The 20,055-nt window shown below is 42.6% G+C and overlaps 1 protein-coding gene across 4 annotated transcripts in view; it reads right to left on the reverse strand.

Moving 5' to 3' along the window:
• Nucleotides 1-895: 895 nt before the first annotated feature.
• The window catches only part of THSD4 (thrombospondin type 1 domain containing 4), a 536,848-nt gene continuing 517,688 nt past the window's right edge, over nucleotides 896-20,055 (reverse strand). For all 4 annotated transcript variants that reach the window (XM_016126817.2, XM_016126819.2, XM_036238506.1 and 1 more), the window contains 4 exons: nucleotides 16,691-16,864; nucleotides 10,089-10,268; nucleotides 7,055-7,199; nucleotides 896-6,616 (listed from right to left, as the gene is read on the reverse strand). In XM_016126817.2, the coding sequence (XP_015982303.2) occupies nucleotides 6,474-6,616; nucleotides 7,055-7,199; nucleotides 10,089-10,268; nucleotides 16,691-16,864 (642 nt within the window). In that variant the 3' untranslated portion in view covers nucleotides 896-6,473. The remainder of the gene's footprint in view (nucleotides 6,617-7,054; nucleotides 7,200-10,088; nucleotides 10,269-16,690; nucleotides 16,865-20,055) is intronic.

A 20,055-nucleotide genomic window follows, 5' to 3' on the forward strand; every position in this document is an offset into this window, starting at 1 on the left:
AATAAGATAAAGCGTGCAAGAGTGTGCAGCATGCTGTCTGGCATGTAGTCGACTTCTGATTTGGGCGTTGGAGAATACATGGAATTTTGGAGTAATGACAATATTGTGAGCTGGTTGCACACACTGTGTGTTAAGTACTGCTGAATTGGTTAAAGTAGTGAATTTTATGTTGAGCGAATTTTATCGCAATTAAGAAGAGAATAAATGGAGATTTTCTAGGTAGAAAAGATGGGCAAGAGGTGTGGGAAGCATGTTTCAGGCATAATAATAAGTTTCTGAGAGTTACTGATGCACCACCGTGCTGAACAGTTAAAGACAGAGCTCATAGGCACTCCACTAGAGACTCTCTCTTGTCCAGGATAACTTTCAATAGGCATTATAACCTAAGTTATATTTCACTTTATTGTGCACCAAGATAACCTGAGACTTCCCTAAACTCAAGACCAAGGTGAAGTCAGCTCGAGGGGAGATGGGAGAAGTTTTAGTCAGGTTGAGAGATGGAGCCACATTAAATCTGTACAGTGGATCCCCACCTTTTCTCCTGCCTGGGGGAGGTTTAAAGAAATACAGGTACAAGTGCAATCCTGGGGGAGGGGGTGGTGCACACACTTGAATATTTTATCAGAAGCTCCTCTGGTGATCCTAACATACAGGCAAGGTTGAGAACCTGCATATACCAGCAGGCTAATGTCCTTTGTATCTGAAGCGGTCCTTATTCTCTAAGTGGCCTAGCCACCTACAGAGTGCCAAGAACCCAAGTCCGACAAGCCAACCCACCTCACCTCTAAAGGGTTTTTGTTTGTTTGTCTGTTTGTTTGTTTTAGAGGAGGCTTTTTGAAGCAAAGTGAGTAGAAATGGAATGAGGCTCAAGAAAGCACAAATGTGTTAACAAAGCTGATCTCTTAACCAGTTTATTGTATTTTTACAATAATAAAAATAAATTAGTCATACACAAAAATAGTTGTCATTTTTGCTGCAGATAAAACAGACTGTATTTACTCATATAATTCACCTGCTACTCTCCACCTCCTTAAACAATAACTTAACACTATAAGGATGACAAGGAGTTGATGGGTTCCTTGCTCCTGACTATGCAGTTAGTTGACAGGATAACCCAGAGCCCCAACTCCAGCAGTCCCCAGTGAGGACCCCGGAGGCCTGGTCAGAGTGGTGGGCGCATCACGTCCCTTTATGGGCCCTGTGCCTCTGTGAGGAGACCCTGCCTCATCCACAGCTCTAACCAAGCCTCCAAGCAACTTACTGCTGATGATTCTAACGAAGGAGGCAAGACAGAGGGAAGGGATGGAAAAGACCCTCGTATTTCCTTATCCAAATGTTTGGACATGAAGAGAGGGCAGATTATATGAATAAATATGATATTTAAGATGGAAAGGTGGCAATTCAGACAGACTTGTTTCAGGTACAATGCTGGGGGTAAAAGCCCCTGAGCAAGTCGAAAGCAGAGTAATTTATATTCGATCTTAAAACCCAAGGAGTTTGACTAATCAGTATATTAAATTGTAACTATGGACTTAGAATAAGACACCATGTAGCAACTTTTCAGGAAGCTGCGTTAGTAGGATCAAATGACTTTACACGAATGTGGGTCGCATATGTAAATAAATACCTATTAGGTCCCTTTAAAATTAACATATTCTAAATAATAGAACTATTTTGGTGTAGTGACTCATTCTGCCAATAGAGTTCAGAATACACATTTCCTATAAACATCTTGTATTTACAAAGAACAAATAATAAGTTATAACAAAGTATATATCCTTCTGTCAGACTGAATGGTGGGGATCTGAGAGTCAAGGCAGGTGGATGTTAATTTATGTAACCGAATGGCTTTCCTCTCACTGAGGCTAGAATATGCTGAGAAAGCTGGTTAGAAGTTCCCACCCTCTCTCATGGTCACTTTTCCTCAGCACTGTGGTGTGCCTCCCACTGCAACCCACTGAACAGAACTAGGAGTGTGGGATGGTTCAGGGTGGAGAGCATTTCTTTGCTCCAACAAAGGTGCAGGAAAGCAAGGTTGAGAAAGAGAAATGGTATTAGGGGGTCCTAGTCTAGTCAAAGCTGTGCCCCCGTCAGGATGTGTGACCTTGAGTAGGGAACTAGCCATTGCGATGTTTGGTTACTCACCCACAAAGTGGACCAGACGGGGCAGTGCTGACCAGCTTGCTAGTGGTTCTCTCATGGCCACATGGTTCACAGGAGGGGTGTGACACGGGGTTCAAAATGGCAGGTGCAGAAATGAGAAGTATGTGCTCCTGTCCCTGCCATCCCAGACCGGGCGAGTCACTTAAAGCTGTTCTACTTACACAGTTACCAAAGCCCAGACTTTGAAAGAATCTTACAACATTCCTGACAAATGTGTGCTGGAATCCTCTCTCCAGTATCCCCGACAAATGGCCATTCAGCCTCTGCTGAAACCGCCAGCGATGGGTCAGTCACCACCGACCAGAGAGGCCTCCACCTTCTGAATACTCTAACTTGCAGAAAGTTGATTCTTCTGCAAGAGTTAAAATCTGTCTCCCTGTAGCTTTTATCTCCTGGTCCTAGGAGAGCTGTCCTGGTGCTATCCCAAGGCTCTTCTCCTCTAGGCTAAGCATTCCCATCAAGTCCTTTTCACTGTTCCTAACAGTCTGCACTCCTCATCAGGACTGGGCACATTATCTGAATGTTACATGCTTGCAATATTCTTAAAGTTTCCCATAATCATGAGCACAACGGGGTATGACTCTCACCAATGTTTTCTCCTTAGGTAGTCTAAAGGTTTTGTGTTTTTTGTTTCTGTGGGTTCATCCGACTTTCCAAACTCACATTGACCTTAGTCAACTGAAACTCTTACTTCTTCCTCATCTTGTACTTGTATAATATATATTTTTTTAATTCTAAAGTAGAACTTTATATTGCTCCCTGGTGAATACTCTCCCAGATCTTTTTGGATCCAGAACCTGCTACCCAAGCTGTTAGCTCTCCAACTCGATGTCATCTACAAATTTAATCAGTAAGGCATCTATTTTCACACGTAAGTCATATTAAAAATGTTTTATATGACAAGAATAAAATGGCCTCCACCTGCCAAGCTGACATAGGTTTCTTCAGGTTTGATTATTAAGCCTATTTTAAGGAAAGTACTCTTTCTTTTAACCGCTTTTATTTGTGTCTTCTTCCATATTAGAAAACTGATATTTGAACTCTAAAATTGCTATATTAAAAAGACATTGGCTTAGAAAGGTGCTAGCAATACTAGGAATACCTGCATTTCTCTCTCTGCCACACAATTTGATGAAAATAAATTAAGCCTCTATTTCCCATTTTTCATCCCTCTGTAAGACCATTGTTTTACAGGAAAAAGAGTGTTGAATGCTAAACACTTTGAGGATAAATGATACATACTCAAGGAAATAAAAAAGGAGAACCCTGGGCCAGAGAAGTAATTAATGCAAAGTATCAGATGAGTCAGTGTGAGAACGGGAAGAACCGACTGCAATAAATGGCCTTTGCTTAGGATGCAAGGGGAACAGTTTCCTTTTCCAAAAAATGAAAGTGAAAAAGCAAACTATTTCTGTTTGGAGTTTTGTTGATATTTGTGAGAAAAATATCTATCAACTTAAAGACATCTAATTTTAGAACTCAGGGCAGGGAATGGGACAATCCAGTATATGGGGAAAAAAAGCAGTATTAAATGTAAATTTCAGTTTCGCATATGGCCAGTTAAAGGAGCATGGAGAGGTCCCAGGAGGAGGTGGCAGGTAATGGAAAGGAGAGGGAGAAATAATGGGGTGCAAGGAAGGGAGAATGAGACCTGACTGAAGGGAGCTAGTCATCAAAAGGCAGGCTATCCTTAGACTCCCTCCCCAGGAAGTTATCACCGGAAATGCCAAAGGACTTTATAGTTTGTGTTGTACTAAAGACAAGGGCAATTAGACATGGACACAAGAAGCTAGGAAATGAGTAAAAATTGAATTTCTAAGACAAATAACTTGATAAAACCTGGTTCTAGTAATTTATAACCTTTCCAGAGATGAATGAATTCCAAAAATAGCTCGACTATTTGTTGGAAGAGAAAAACACCCCTAGCTTAGGTACTTTTTCCCTCTTGAAGTCATAGGATCGATCCATTTGGTCTCACCCAATTCCACAATTGGCAGGATGACTATTCTCATGGGGGTCAATTATTGTCCTTTTAAAGAACTGTTAGGTAACATTTGGAAGCCACAGAACACTGTTAGATGTCAAGGAGACAAAGCCTTCATTGACTGGCTAGTCATGAGAATCCTGAGTTGGAAAGACCCGGGATGCTCACCCTCACCTGATGGAGAAATTCTATTTAGGATGGAGAGTGCACTCATGAACGGTGGGCGGCTGCAATCGGCCTTTCTGCTCTTCCGCCCATTGATCTTGCCCTAAACTCCAGCATGGAAAGAAAGCCTCTTCCAAGGACTCCTTTGAATGATTGTCTTGTTCAGTAAGACCTGAGAGCAATTGCACAAAGAAAGAACTATCCTCGTAAGCCGTGAAAGGAAGAGGGTGGGCACTGGACGAAACCACTGATAGGCTCGATAGGTATGGGAATCTGGGCCTCTCGCTGCCCGCTTCTCTGCGCAAGTTCGTAAGAATCAGGAGAGGTGGGGTGCTTCTGCGAAGTGGGGGCCAGGGCTCTCCAGGAAGAGGATGGCCACAGAAAGGCCCAGCGGAATTTCTGAAAGCTCAAGGGGAGTGATGAGAACCTAACGGAGTGTTGTCAGACCAGGCAGCTGATATTGCTTCCAAAAGCTCCAAATGGTCGTTGAGTTAGCAGATTTAAGGTTTAAAGCGTTCATGGGAAGAATCTAGACTTGCTTTAAAAGGGAACTAGGCCCAGGACCATGATACTAAATGAGATAGATTTTTTTTTTGTAAGCTTACTATTTGTTTAGCCTGATATTTTTCTTAAAGGGAGAAAGAAAAAAAAATATATATATATTTTTTTCTTAATTGACTTTTCAGATAGTTCACCTCTCAGTGTGCAATGCAACCCCCTTTCGACCTCTGGAACTAAAGAGTTAGGTGAATGACCCTGCTGCTGCAGCCGTCACTGGAGTTCGCAGCCCCTTTTCCCAGACGGGCGGCATTGATGTCGATGTTGGTGCCACATCTGGGAGGGAGGGGTGAGTATGGTTGTGAGTCATGGGGCGAGGGGGAGGATTTGAAGTCACAGTGAGAAATCCACAAATCAAACCAGAAAGACCAAAGAGGGACTTTCCAACATAGACATAAGGTTTTTACTGAGATGGGCTGGCTAGACTTTCCACTGGGAGCTGGCTGAGGAAGATGCAGGAGCGCACAGCTCCGGAAATCTGCTCTGGGATCCGAAAGGCTCAGTGGCCAAAGGGATCCTGACCTGAGATTCCAGGGGAGGACATCTCTCTGGGAGCTGGAATCAGAATGAAGGTAATGACCTCGCTACCCAATGGCTTTCTGGTCTCATGGGACAGTTCCTTTAAGGATAGGGGTTTAACAAAACCTGCAGAGTCCACTGACTACAATCTGTGACTTTGTGAGGGAAGGAATAAGTAGAAAAATACTTCTGAGACGACTGACTCAGGGGAGAAAGTCTTGACCTTTCCACAGAGGGAAGAATTCAAAGACCTGGGCTTCCTTTGCAAATTGGGAAACTTCTCAGCCTCTTGGTCTGGAACGAAGCTGCATCCTTCAGACTTCAGACTTCTGGACAGGCCTTGTGGGGAGGGTTTTGTAGTCAGATGATTAGGGTCAGGACTCAGCTCTGCCATTTGACAGGTGAATATACCTGGCAGGTCAATTACCAAAGCCGAGTCTAAGTTTCCTTGTCAGCAAAACGGGGATAATGATTCATTCCCTGCTTCCCATTCTGGGGTATTGTGAGCTGCTAATGAGTTACTATCTGTGACTACGCCTGTGAAACAATAAAGCACTATATTGACTTGAGATATTTGTATCCTAAGGCAGGAAAACAGCCTAATGTCTTTGAGAATGAAGATAGGCACAGCTAGGCTGAGGTAACAGAGGGATCAGGCATCTCAGAGGGCTTTGTGGGGCCCTGGAGCAGGGGCGCTACCTCCTCTGACTCTCCAGGGGACGCTGATATTGGAAAGGCCAGTAGCACCAGGGACGAGGCAGCACCCCGCCAGGACCTAACTGCTGACTTAGAAAGTGCCAGGACGTGAGTTGGCTGAGAGCTACCTGCACCCCCCACTGCCTGGTTTTCAGGGAGTACCTTTAGCAGATGCCAGGGTTCCCAAGGAGGAATTATCAGTTTATGGCAATGCTCAAAAGACAGCTGTGGCTCTGCTCTTGGGCACCATGTGTACACTCTACCAAAGGCAGGGGTGGTGTAAGTTGGCTGGCAGCGCCCTGGGCCAGGGAGCCCTTGCTGGAGCAACAGCCAGCCAGTCACCCTGTTTAGCCTCCCCGCCCCACCCTATGGATGTGGTTCAGGGGTGTTATCTGCTCCCCAGGAAGCCGGGGTGCCTGTTGGCCACACGAGTGCAGGAGGCGCAGCAGGCAGTCTTGTAGTAGTTGTAGACACAGAGTCGCGCTTGGACAACCACGTTGCAGTTGTAGTACCTGTCTTTGCAGTTTTCATCTGCAGGAGAAGAGAGCAGAAGAGTCTGAGCACAGGGGCAGCTGGGACTACTGGAAAGCGAAAGGGCGGTGGGTGGGGGTCGCGATCATGGTCCTGCTGTCCTTGCCTATGGGAGGAGTGAGTGTGGACCAAGGGCTTAGGTCTTTTCTTTTTCTTTAAACATTTAGTTGGAATCTTACTGCTTCGACCTTAAGGATGATGGAAACGAATCTCTGAATTCATTACCATTTTAATCAATTCACATTAAAGTTTATCTTCTGGTGGGTGGCTTGGATTGCCATCTGTGCTATAAACATATCATACCAAAAGCCCTTTGACCCCTGAACTCCATGACTATGCACAATGTCACAGAGAGACCTAGATGGGCATGACATTTTCATGCCAGAGAACTTGATGGAGCTTAACAAAGAGGAAGCCAAGATAGGAATCCCAACTTACCAACTTCAGGGACACAGTCCTGAGGGTTGCACGATTCTTTCTCTTCTGGTTTCAACTGAGGGTCACAGAGATTACTTAGGGTCATGTCATCTGACAGACAGCGCACTTCCCGGACCCGGAAGCCGCTCTGGCAGCTCTTGGAGCACTGCATGGGGACAGAGGGAGAAAGTTAGATTTCTTCGCAGCCTATTAGCTCAGCATGCCAGAGAGGGCAAATATTGGAAAACTTCAAATGTCTCCAAAAGGAGACAGAATATTCAAACAAACTCCTATGCAACTATAAACCAGCTTCAATGTCCATCAATTTGTGGCCATTTGGGTCCCATCTCTACTTCACTCACGTTCACTCTTTGATTTATTTTATAGCAAATCTATACATCATATAACTTCTTCCATTATTTCAGTTTGTAGCTCTAAAATGCAAGGACTCTATTAAAAGTACCACGATATCTTTATTGCACCTCGAAATTATACATATTTTCTTATTATTTTAAAATATGTATTTGGTGTTCCTATTTCCACTGGTCTTGTGAATCTCATAGATTTTTTAATATCATTTTTTAAAAAGCAGGATCCACATTGGTCTACACATTGCAGTTGGTTGCTATGCCTTTTACAACTCTTTTAATACATAGGTTCTCCTCTTCTGTTCCTTCCCCTTGCATTTTCGTTGTCAAAGGAACTGTACCATTTGTCTTGGAGTTTCCCATGCTTGAGATTTTGTTGACTCCGTCCCTATGGTTCAGCTTAACATGTTTCTCTGTCATCTGCATTCGCTACGGAAGCTGGATCTAGAGGAGGCCTTAACAGGTACGGATTTGATTTTTTTTTTGTGGTGAGAGTATTTCATAGGATATGTATGATTGTCTCTCTTTTGCAGATGTCAGCAGTCACTGATGAGCACTGCCCAGATCCTTTAGTTTATTCGGAAATTGAAAAATGATGAGAATATCCTATCATCTCTTCTTTTTTTATTAGCTGAGAATCTTTCTGATGAATTCCCTTTACCTTCCCCGACACCTATACATTTGCTCTTTGGTTACCCGGTGGTGTAGGAAAGACAGAGTAAATGCTTGATTATTTTCTTTTATCAGTTTTCAGAATAATGAGTTGGTTCCCCTAACATCCTCTAATGGTGACCTATTAATTGTTATTAATATTATTATTATTAATTATTATTATTATAAACTTATAAATTGATGGATTTAACATGTACAATGGGTTTCCTTCAATCTATGGTATTTATTACTTTTGACTATGTTCACTGATGCCCAGTCAATGGCTAGCAGGAGCCTCTAAAAGTTGTTTCTTGAGTCCTTTGGTTACAGACTCGGTTGTCTTTGAGAGTTTCCCTTTTGCCTGGTATAAAAAGATATTCCAATCTAATCCACACACACACACACACGCACACACACACCATATGTGTATATATATGTGTGTGTGTATATATACGTGCGTGTGTGTGTATATACATAGTCTCAGACCAGAATCAGCCATTTCTCTAAGAATTCCTGGTTCCTTTAGTGGAGAGCAGCAGTTTGAAATCACATTCTGGCTGATTGGCATGCCCTTTGCTGCCGGATTGGTCATTGTTTCTAGGCTCTTTCAATGGCTAATACTAGGAAAATAAGATGAATTAATTTATGAGTTCATACTGATATTTCTAACTCAAATTCAGGTTAACATGATTTTCACTTAAACCTCTTTTTTATCTGCATCTTTTTCTCCTAAGTTGAAAACCCTATTTCTCAAGGAGACTGGGGATAAAAGTTATACTATCATATTATCATACATATTATCACATATATTATTGTAGTACCATAAAATATACTACTCATTTACTTTATCACACATTATGTACCCAACCATCTCAGAATACAGTACAACACTCTCACTAAAAATGTGAGTACTGCAAACAATGTAAACCTTTTTCCACAGGCCTTTTGTCCCTAAAGATGGACAGTCAAATTACTATGTTTTAATGCCAATGCAATAGTGCTGATGCCACCAGCTGGATACACATTTCGGTTAATTTGTTTAATTTGTTTGAGTTAAGGAATAAAGTCCTGAGGATGTTTTCTGTTTAAGGAAGTTTCTTAAAAATAAACTTTTTACTTGGGAAAAAAAAAAGATTTTATCACTATTTCCATTCTTTCCCATTTCATTCCTTGATAACTTATATCTGTATTAACTCTGTCTCTCTGTCTCTGACTCTGTTTCTCTTCATTTATATACTACCTTCCCTCCTCACAGAAAGGATTTGAGATGGCTTAAGAAATATTTAGAGGGTTACAAAAAAAAAAGTGAGGAAACTAGGGTAAAAAGAAGATAAAAGCAGGAAACATCCATTTTGTAAGGTCTGATAAACTCTTAGAAATGGGCCACAATTCTGGCTCTGAGTTTCCTAGCAAGCCAATTCTAAGAGAAAAGCAGAATTAGTCCCATAATCCACATTGTAGAATGTAAAGATAGTGTATACACGCATACACATACAAACACACGCGTCTGTGGCCTGACTGGTGTGGGTCTCACATCGGCACTGAGACCCACTGAAATTCCTTCAGTGAGTTTTATAACACGATCACGTCATGATGTAGTTTGTCAGCAGCATCCTGGAGTCCCTTTGGCCATCAATCCTCTGTAGCAGCATCTCTCAAAGTGTGGTCAAAGGACACCTGCATGCAACTCATCTAAGGAGACTGTTCAGAATGCAAACTCCTTGGCCAGAGTAGCCTGGAATTGGTCTTTTCAAACAAGATCCCAGCAGATTCTTACGCTCTCTGAAGCTTGAGAGTTACCACTTTATGGCCTCTACAGTTTGGAGATCAAGATTGCCCCATCCTCGGGCTCCACACAAGTATGCTGAGTCCAGTGGTGCCCCAGCAGCACCCAGCTGGAGTAGAACACTGTGGGGAATCTACGTGAGGGCTGAGCCCAGTGCCTGGCACCTACTTGGTGGCCCAGAGTGTCTATGGGAGAAAAGCAGAAGAATGATGTGCTAATGTAGGTCTCTACCAAGAGCACGCTGACTTACCATGCTCCATTCTGTGTTAAACCATTTGGCCCCACAAGGCTTGAGGTGGCAAGATTGCTGGCTGGGGGGTCTCTCCAGGAAGGAACATTCATAAGGGTCCAGCACTTCGAAGGTGTCTGCATTCTTCCTAACACAAATCACTTCCCTCTGTTGGGTCCCGCTCCCACACTCGACGGAACACTGAAGAAAGAAGCAAAGAAAGATAGTGTCACGTGATGGAAAGGAGATGAGAACTACTGCCCATTGAGGGACATTAGTGAGATTAGTGAGTGTTTTCTGTTATCAATTCACTGAGGAAGAGCCCATGGGCACTGGAAAACATTTCTGGAGGAGGAGTTGCCCACAAATTCCAATTTCCTTAATAGTTCTGAGTGTGGAATGGAGGGTGGGTGCCCTGTTATAACAGTTTCAGGCTGCTGGTTGCTGAGATCCTGGTGCCCTCTGTACTAAGTGCAAGATCGTTTCCCCTTAAACTCCCCACAGGAACACATCAGCCAGTCAAGTTGCTGGTTTCTGTCCAGTAGACTAGGACACTTGTCACTGTAAAACGATAAACTAACATTCTGGTTTATCTGCTGGTCCCTTAGTGGGTGAACACTGGGAATGAATTAATTTCCCAGAGCCCGAATACCTGTGCATGAAGGCTAAGTTAAAATTCTTTGGGACATGAAAGCAGAGAAGATTTCAGATGTGGGACAATGTCCCCTGTAGTAAACCGCCCCCCTCCCCCCACCCCACACCCTGCCCTCACTACCGGCTGGCCAGTAGGAAGCCTTTTACCACAGAGTCCAATTCTCTCGCTTCCTAACCTGGTGCCAAAGCTTGTTGGTGTGTGTCCCCAGAGGCCAGTCAGATAATTACACATGTTGGTACATTTTGTTAGTTTATAGAAATATGATGTATATACCTGGTCATGAATCTATTACTTTGTAAAATATTTTTTGGTTTACTTCTTGATTAAAAAAGCTGTGATCTATAAACTTTTAGAGACTTTAAAGAATCCACTACCTTTATGGAAAGCCTGTAACAACATCTATAGCTGAAACTCTTAATATCAGCCTTGCTTATGTAGGCAGACACGGGTCAAATAAAATAAGAAAAAACCCCTCATATCCCTGCCCAAACACACACACACACACACACACACGCGCACACACACACACACACACACACACACACACACACACCCCAAGCTAAGAGACTGAGTTACTCATACAGGGCGTAATAAGCATCATCATTAGCAGTTTCCACTTTGCGCTTTCTTTTTTGCCATTTTCTAGACATCCAGGAAACATTTTAGGTTTGTTTTTCCTATTTTCTTCCATGTCAGTTAGTTTAGTTAGTTCCTTTATTTGTGTTGGAGGTTGAGTCCAATCCCAGCATCATAGGCAGACAGGATTCAATCTATGTGATTTGTACAGTGTATATTATGATGTATCAGACATGTGTTTTCCCCAAATGTGATCTTTCTCATCTGTGCATAACAATGCCCATCATAACATGTTAGTTGATTATGAATTTGATGTACATTCATGTTTTGTCCTTTTTTTTTTCAAGTGCTGCTGACAACCTGAGGCAGGAGAGGGGCAGTGGCTTCCAGGCAAAGGAGGAGTGAGGGTGCATGTGAAAGGTCCAGACGACGGCAGGAGCAGAACACAGAGCTGGAGTTGGGAGACATGGGGACCAGCCTAGGCAGCGTCATTAAACAGTTCTGTGTCTTTGGCCAAGGCACAGCACTTTCCCAGGTCTCTATTGTCTCACCTGCAAAGTGGGTTTGAAAACTTGATCTGAAAGACCCCTGACTGCTCTGAGGAGCTAGGTCTGTACTGAGCGCCTGGCAGAATAGCAGACTGCAAACCTTGACGAAAAACCTGAAGTTATTTTATGCTATATTTGGAAAGTCCTTGAAGACATTAGGAATTAAGGGACAATGGGCACACATCTCAGCTTCCTCCCACTCCAAAGGCCCGGAAATGGCAGAATCTGTGTGTCTGGGAACAAGCGAATGGATGCGTGTGTGGGTGTGTATGTGTGTGCATGAGAGAGTATTCAAAACAGGATAGGGTGGAGCGGAAATTATGAGGAATCTCTGGATGGTGAAAAGATAGATGAGATTAAATTAAAGCAGAAAATTGTAGTCCAAAGCACACACGGAGGAGGAGCCCTAGCCCAGAGGAAGCAGCTCAAATGCTCCGGGCGAGAATGGTGGCGGCCACGTGGGTCTGAGGAGCAGGAGCGAGGCCTCCGGACAGTGAGAGAATGGTCAGCTAAGATACTGGCCAGGAGCCTGACTGTGCCAAGGAAGAAGCAAAAGCATCTTCCCCTACTGGGAGCATTCCAGTCAAAGCAAAAAGTAAAGACATTTTCAGATATTCAAGGGCTCAGATAACTCACGGCTTGAGAATCTTATAAGAAAGACTTACTGGATTATGGTCTCTAACAAAATGAAAAAGAACCAGGAAGAAGACAGGATACAAAAGCAGAAGTTGGCAAAAACACTTTTAATAAGGGCTCTTTTTAATAGTGAATATGGAGTTTCTTTTGGGATGATGAAAATGTTATGGAATTAGGTAGTCGAGATGGTAGCATGTTTTTTTGTGAATACACAGAAAACACTGAATTCTATATTTTAAGAGGATTTTTTTATGGTGTTTATGTGAATTATATTAAAATAAAAATAACCTTTGGAGGGACAGAGGCTATTTTAAAATCTAAATTAGTATTTTCTGTAAAATTGATTAACATTACTATGGAGCTAAATCCAGATGGTTTCAACATCTATTTGGAGGTATTATAGATTGAGAGAGAGAAGTAAATAAAAAGAGACTTCAGGTTTCTGTTTTGTTTCAGGGGAAGGTGTGGTTACTGATGACAGGAAAAGAAACCTAAAAGTTTAAAACTCTGTGCTAAATCTTTTCTTCTGTTATCAATAGACGAATAAACAGGATTTATAAATTCCAAATATTAGAGGAAAAATGGAATTAAGGAAGCCTGACCAATACAAATGTGTGGAAAGAGGAAAAAACTGAAGAAAGTATGGCAATAGAAAACGAAAAAGAAAACAGAAAATCAGATGGCAAGAAAAAGTCCGAACATATAAGTGATTACAGTAAGTGTGAATGGTTAAAATTTAACTCTTAACAAATAGAGACTTGCAGTTTGGGTAAAAATAAAGACAAAAATAGTCCTACATACAAAAGACACATCTTAAAAAATACATAAGAAGCTGACAAAGGTATGCCGGGTGAAAAGCAACAATGATAAGTAAGACAGAGTAATGCAAATATCAGATAAAATGTAACTCATGGAGAAAAGCATAGAAGACAAAGGTGATATTTAATAAGAATAAATGCTTCCATGAGAGGTGATAGCAATTCTGTGTGTTTCTACACCTAAAGAATTCTGGCAGCCGTACTTTGGTGAATCACTCTTCCAAGACCACGTGAGAGTGGAGGTGTCTGCTCAGATGCCAGTGAGAATAAATATGATCCAGATGCACACGGGCAGACAAGAGGGCTATTGATCACCAGAGACTGTAAAAGACCTCTCAGGACTAAGGGTGAAGTAAACCCATAATCGAAAAGGAAGAAAGGAAACATCTCGGCATGAATAATAGACTAGGTAGATTACCATATGAATAAGAGCTGGGCTCCTTTGCCTCCCGAGTGGAAAAGACACCCTAAGTTCTACAGGTCTCATTGTCTCAGGCTGGCTTTCTTCACAAGCCTCAACATGGCCACTGCTGGCATCTGTCCTCACAACTTCCCAGGAAGTCTCTGCCCTTAAGTCCATGAGAGTCCCAGGGAAGAACTGTGTTTAGCTCAGCTGAGGTCACATGTCCATCCTGGACTAGTCACTATAACCAGGCCAGTGGGATGTTCAAGATGCCAACACTCATCCAAACTGCGTGGCAGGAAGGAATATTTATTTTTATACTCCGAAGTCAGTTAATGGTTAAGACATACCTTTCAATAAATAAACATTTCATTTTGCAGGGGGAGGGGAGGGGTAGGTAATGTCAAATTCCCAGGGAAGGGAGGTGCCAATAGGCTCCGACATCCTTCTAAATTCAGAACCTGAACTCTGTTCACATTCAGTCAGGTTTGGGCAACAGGAAATAAATGCCATGTTTCTAACCTTAGCAGAAATAACAGCTGCCTTCACTAAGAGTCACACCACTCTGTTCTCCAAGCTTAGGTCTAGAGTCAGTAAGAGGCCCACAGGTAAAAAAGACCCTGAATCTTGCTCTCTTTCTCTTCTGAAATTGGTAGGCATGCGAGTTGAACTTCACTGTGTGTGAAGACTATTACAATTTAATATTACAGTTTTCCATAGAATTCTTCCCCTTGCCTCAGTTCCCATGAATATTTGGCATTCCCTATATAGTCCACTTCTGAATTATATTTGGGATTTAGGTCCTAGGTGTTTTGTTACCAATGAAGAGATAAAAACAGCTGGCAGGAAAAGTAATAAACATGGAGAAAAGGGAACTAATATTTCTTAAGTACTTCCCATGTCCCAAGCAATGGGTAACCTCCATATGTATATCATCTCGTGAAAACCCAATAATCACCTTAGGAAGTCAGTATCATTATCACATTTGGGTGAGGAAACAGGCTCGGAGAGGTTGGAATACCTGCCCCCAGCCAGAGGAGTAAGCGGAGGCAAGGCTGGGACCAGTCACCAGTACGTGTAACTCTGACATTCAGGGAAGCGTGGGCCATATTTGCATTTTCTTTCTTTCTTTTCTATATTTTACAGTTTGTATTATAAAACATTAAAGAAAAATTGAGAAGAAAACATTTCCCCATGTTGCTTATATAAACAAACTATACTTTGTAGTGGTTGAGATCATAGGGTTTATAGACTTTCAAATTGTTTTTAACTTGCCATTATATCATATTCACTTTTCATGTCTTCCTAATTATCATTGTTACATAATATTCTAATGAGCTATGATACACCATAATATTCCTCACTACCCTACCATCATGAACATCTCTGTTGAAAAAACATTTTCTGCTGTTAATTATTTTCTTAAAATGAATCCCCGGGAGTGGAGTGATTGGGTTAAGGCAAATGAACATTTTTATGGTTTTTGACTTTTATTGCCAAATTGCTTTCCAAAGGGGTTGTATCGATTTATAAGGACAAGGCAGTGTATTTTTTTTTCAGAGTCTGTGTTTAAAGCTACTTAAAAGAAATAAAATCTATATGGAGCCAGATAATGTGTAAACCATGATCATCAGCCAAAAAAGCCCTTGGAGAACCAGCCAGCCCTGGGAGCCAAATGCTAAGTGGCCCAAGAACTCGAAATACTGATGGTCATCATAACGGGAATAAGAGCAGATGATCTCTCCCACATTTTCTGAGGGGGTTCATGTTTAATTTTGGAACAGAGAGGAAAAATATTAATTGATCGATTAAGTCACTTTATTAAAGTATTCAGTATTATCTGTTCTTCATAATGAACAACCTCCACTTTTTCTATTTCTGCTTCTTTTTTCCTCAGCTTTAGTGAAGTATAAATGACAAATCAAATTGTGATATATCTAAATTGATGATTTGATACATGTATACTTTGTGAAAGGAATCTCACCATTGATTTAATGCACATTTACCTTTTTTTTTTTTTTTGATGTAAACACTTAAGTTCTACTCTCTTAGCAAATTTCTATTATATGATACAGTGTTATCAATAGTAGTCACCATGCTATATGTTAGGTCTTCGGACCTTATTCATCTTATGCCTGGAAGTTTTACCAACCCCTCTCCATTTCCCCAAGTCCCGGCCCCAAGAAAATCACCATTCTACTTTCTGTCTGAGTTTGGCTATTTTAATACCACATATAATTGATTACATGCAGTATTTGTCTTTCTCTGGCTTATTTCCCTTAATAAGCATAATACCTTCCAGGTTCATCCATGTTGTTGCAAATAGCAGGATTTCCCTTTTATTTAAGGTTAAAAAAATTTATATCATATTTTCTTATCCATTCATCTGTCAGTGGACATTTAGGTTGTTTCCATACCTTGGCTACTGTGAATAATGCTGCTTTGAACATGGGAGTACAAGTATCTCTTTGAGATAATGATTTCTTTTCCGTTGGATATATACTCAGAAGTGGGATTGCTGGATTATATCTATTTTTGCTTCTGACACTCAGATACAGACAAAACTGGCTTTATTAACAATAATAGCAGAAGCAGTAGCTGTGATTTATTGTGTGTTTATTTTATGTCAGGCACTGTGCTACATACTTAATATATATTACTTCACTTCTTCTAAAAATAACCTTGTAAGGTGCTATCACTACTAGCATTTTATAGACGAGGAAGCCATGCTAGACCATAAGCTCCCTGAGGGCGGACATGTTTGTTTTGCTCATCGCTGTATCCCAAGTGCTTAAAAGAGCACATAGGAGGTGTGCAATAAATACTGTTGACTAAATGGGGCTCCAAGAGCCTAAGCACCTTCTTCAGGGTCACGGGTAACGCAGCTGGGATACAATCCCGGGACGCATCAGGTTCCTGTTGCTAACCTGTCCTCTGTGCTGCCCCTTACCAGAGATAGGCAGACGCACCCAGTTCCGGCCACTCACCTGACTCCAGCTCCCAGCAAACCACTCCACCTTGCCCGTGCAGGGCCCGTTGTCACACGGGGTGGCCTCTGCTGGTCGGTTGTTTCCGCAGCCCTCCAGGGGCAGGCTGCTGACATGGTTGGTCATGCACACCACCGAGCGTGTCCGCACCCCAGCCCCGCACTCCGCTGAGCACTGCGAGATGGAAGATGGGCACGTTAGAAGGAAGCCTCTCCTCCAGGGTCTAAAGCCACTTGCAAACGATGTGGAGGACCAAACACCTCGCTTCCCTACTAGCTCTTTCCCCTAGAGGTCTCTGACCACTTCTCATGCGTGGCCTACTCCATTATGGGGTCTCAGTATGGCATGTTCCCCCACCTTAGATTTCCTGAAACAGTCTTGTTCCCAATATCCTGCCCCATTGTTGCGATTAACATGCTTACACTGGTCAGATGATTTTTCTTGGCTTTTGCTTTTGAAAATATATTCAGCAGCAGAAGAATGAGAGCATGAAAACTTGGGCACATGCCTACCTGCTGGTAGTGAGTCTGGTTTGGTCTGGGGAAGAAGGGGAACTGACATCTGTCACCTCAACACTGTTGCTTGATATTAAGGCCGACGGTTCCAGTCCCCGCAGGCCACAGCTGTGACAGTATGCCAGGAGGCAGCCTGGCCTGGGAACCAGTCACATCAGTGTTAATATCCTTATCAGCTGAGCGGCCTGGGCAAGTGACCCAGGTCTTCACACTTCTGTCATGCTTATCTACACAACCAGCATAGGAACACATTCCTGGCAGGATTACAGGTAATGGATGGCAGGTAGAGAGCAAGTACTCAGTGAATGCATAGGACAGGTGATCGATAATGTCTGAGGGGCTCTGAAGGGTCAAGGCCTCCATCCCCACTCTAAGATAGAGAAAACAAGGCTCACGGGGATAAGGGCTTCACCCAAAGCCACATAACTGTTCATGATTTTGTCACTAAGGTCTCATTCTGTCCTCATCCAGAGCACAGTGAACACATCCTTGAGTCATACCTGGAAGCTCCAAGAGCATTGCCCCTCTGTCTCGAAATGCTTTGGAATGCTGCCTCATTTTGCTTCTCATCCTGCATTTTCCGAACATCTTCGTGGAGGTGCCCCACAGACATCTCATGCCCAACAGGTGAAATGATGGGGTGCCACATTCACCACTATGCTTAGTCCTCCTCTGGATTTTCTAATACGTGTTCAAATCTATACCTGGATTCAAAATCGACTGTTCTTCTGCCTCCTGGCTTCCCAAATCTAGCCAGCCACCAGGTCTTGTAGATTCTAGTTTAACGGCTTTTCTCGTATCTGTCTTGTCCCTCTGCCTGTGGTTCCTGGCACCACTGAGACCCTTCTCAAGGACTGTGGCTGCGGCTTCTCACTCAGCTTCACCAGCTTTCTGAGGTGCTGGGCTTCCAGGGGCGGGGAGCTCTGTACTGAACTCCCTCCGAGCCTGTTCCGTTCCTAACAACAGTCACTTATGGACTTCCCCAACTGACATTGAAGGTTTCCTAAAATATGGCCCCAGTCAACCTGTCATTCCATCCCATGCACCTCACGCGGGACGAGGCCAGGGTCCACTACTCCCTGACCACGTGACATGTTCCCAGCGCCTTGTCCGCGCTGTTTCTTCTGCCGGAGCGCTCTTCCCCTTCACCAGGACACATCGACGACGTCTTTTCCGCTCAGCTCAGATATCACCTCCTCTGTGGAAGCGCTCTCGACTGCCCAACTCAGTATGCCCTCCCCAGCTTCAGAGTTCTCATGACACTGTGTTCTGCTGTCTCTGCCTGTGGACCGTGGTTACTGGTGACCCGTCTGTTTTGTTGTCTTTATAAGGGTAAGCTCAGTATGGGCAGGGACTATTAAAGCAACTTTAATTCCTTCTCAGTCAGCACCTTATCCACGGCGAAGCCATGAGTATCAGCTGAATAAATGAATACACAGACTTGGGCCCTCCCTCGCTTATTTTTCTGCTCTCATCAGCACCTACTGATTCTGAAAGTGCCCCTTGACATGACAACTAAAGCCCTTCTAAGGGTTTCTGCTGGGTCTTTTCTTAAAAAATCCATGTTTGGTTTCTACCAACATCACTAATTTTAAAAGTTAATAAAATCAACTTAATTTAAATAAAATTTGAGAAAAGGAAAATAATACTCACAATCTGGTTTACTTATCAAAATTCCTACTTTTGTTCTTGTAACTTGCTGTCTAGTCTTGTAAAATCACAGCCCGGGATGAGCAATCCCACATTTACATGACCACTGCTAAGCCGAGCCTGACTCCTCAGCAAAGGAAACTCTCTGGAGCCAAAAGCTTGAAGGGGGTTGGAAAATGCCACCCCCAAAATATGCTGCTTTGTCCTAGTGATTATTTTGAGCCGAAGGCAACTGAAAAACAGCAGATGCGGGAAAAGTTCTTGGCCCTTCCTTTTCTTGCCTAAAAGCAGGGCATAAATTTCCTGTAAGAAAGGTGCCCTTCCAGTTCCAGGCAGAAGAGAATAGTCCTATCGGCGATGGCGCGTCAATGCCAAGATCAGTCTGCACAACGAACTTTACTAAAAGAATGCGTATTTCCATTAGTTTCTTCCACACATTTCTTAGCCACTTTCCTACAAGTTCCTGCCACTAGAAGCCCAAACCCCTTTCCTTTGGTCTAGCGACTGCTTCATACGTTATCACCCTTTTTAAAAATGGTATATAAGCCCTTGAGTGTAACTGCTTCTTTGGGATTCTCACTTCTTTCCTATGAAGCCCCCCTGCGCCATGTAAAGCGATTAACATCAAATAAAACTTGTATGCTTTTTCAGTTAACTTGGCTTTATTATTTGTCAGCTTATGTGCTGGCCTCCATTACGGAGCCTAAGAAGGTAGAGGAAAAGTTTTTTCCCTTCTACAGGCTCACAAGTACTTTTCACTTAATCTGCATTGTTACTCGAAATCTGAGACAATGAATCAGTCTCTTAGGTGAAAAAAAATCTATTGTTACTATTATTAAAATAATTCAATTACTAAACTTTTTGTTTGTTTGTTTGTTTCGGCCATGCATTACCTAGTCTCCTAACCTTAAAACTCAAGATATTTAAGTTCTCCTAAAGAATACAAGGTAAATCACATCTAAGTTATCTTCAGGAACCCTCATACACTGCTGGTGGGACTGCAAATTCGTACAGCCACTATTGAAAACAGTGTGGAGTTTCCTCAAAAAACTAAGAATAAAATTACTGTATGACCCAGCGATCCCTCTTCCGGGTATCTACCCCGAAAGCTTGAAAACATTTATCCTCACAGATACATACATCATTATTCACTGCAGCAATATTCACTGTGGCTAAGACACGAAAACAATGGAAGTATCC

Source organism: Rousettus aegyptiacus, unplaced genomic scaffold (genome assembly GCF_014176215.1).
Source record: "Rousettus aegyptiacus isolate mRouAeg1 unplaced genomic scaffold, mRouAeg1.p scaffold_m13_p_3, whole genome shotgun sequence".
NCBI classification, from domain to species: Eukaryota; Metazoa; Chordata; class Mammalia; order Chiroptera; family Pteropodidae; genus Rousettus; species Rousettus aegyptiacus.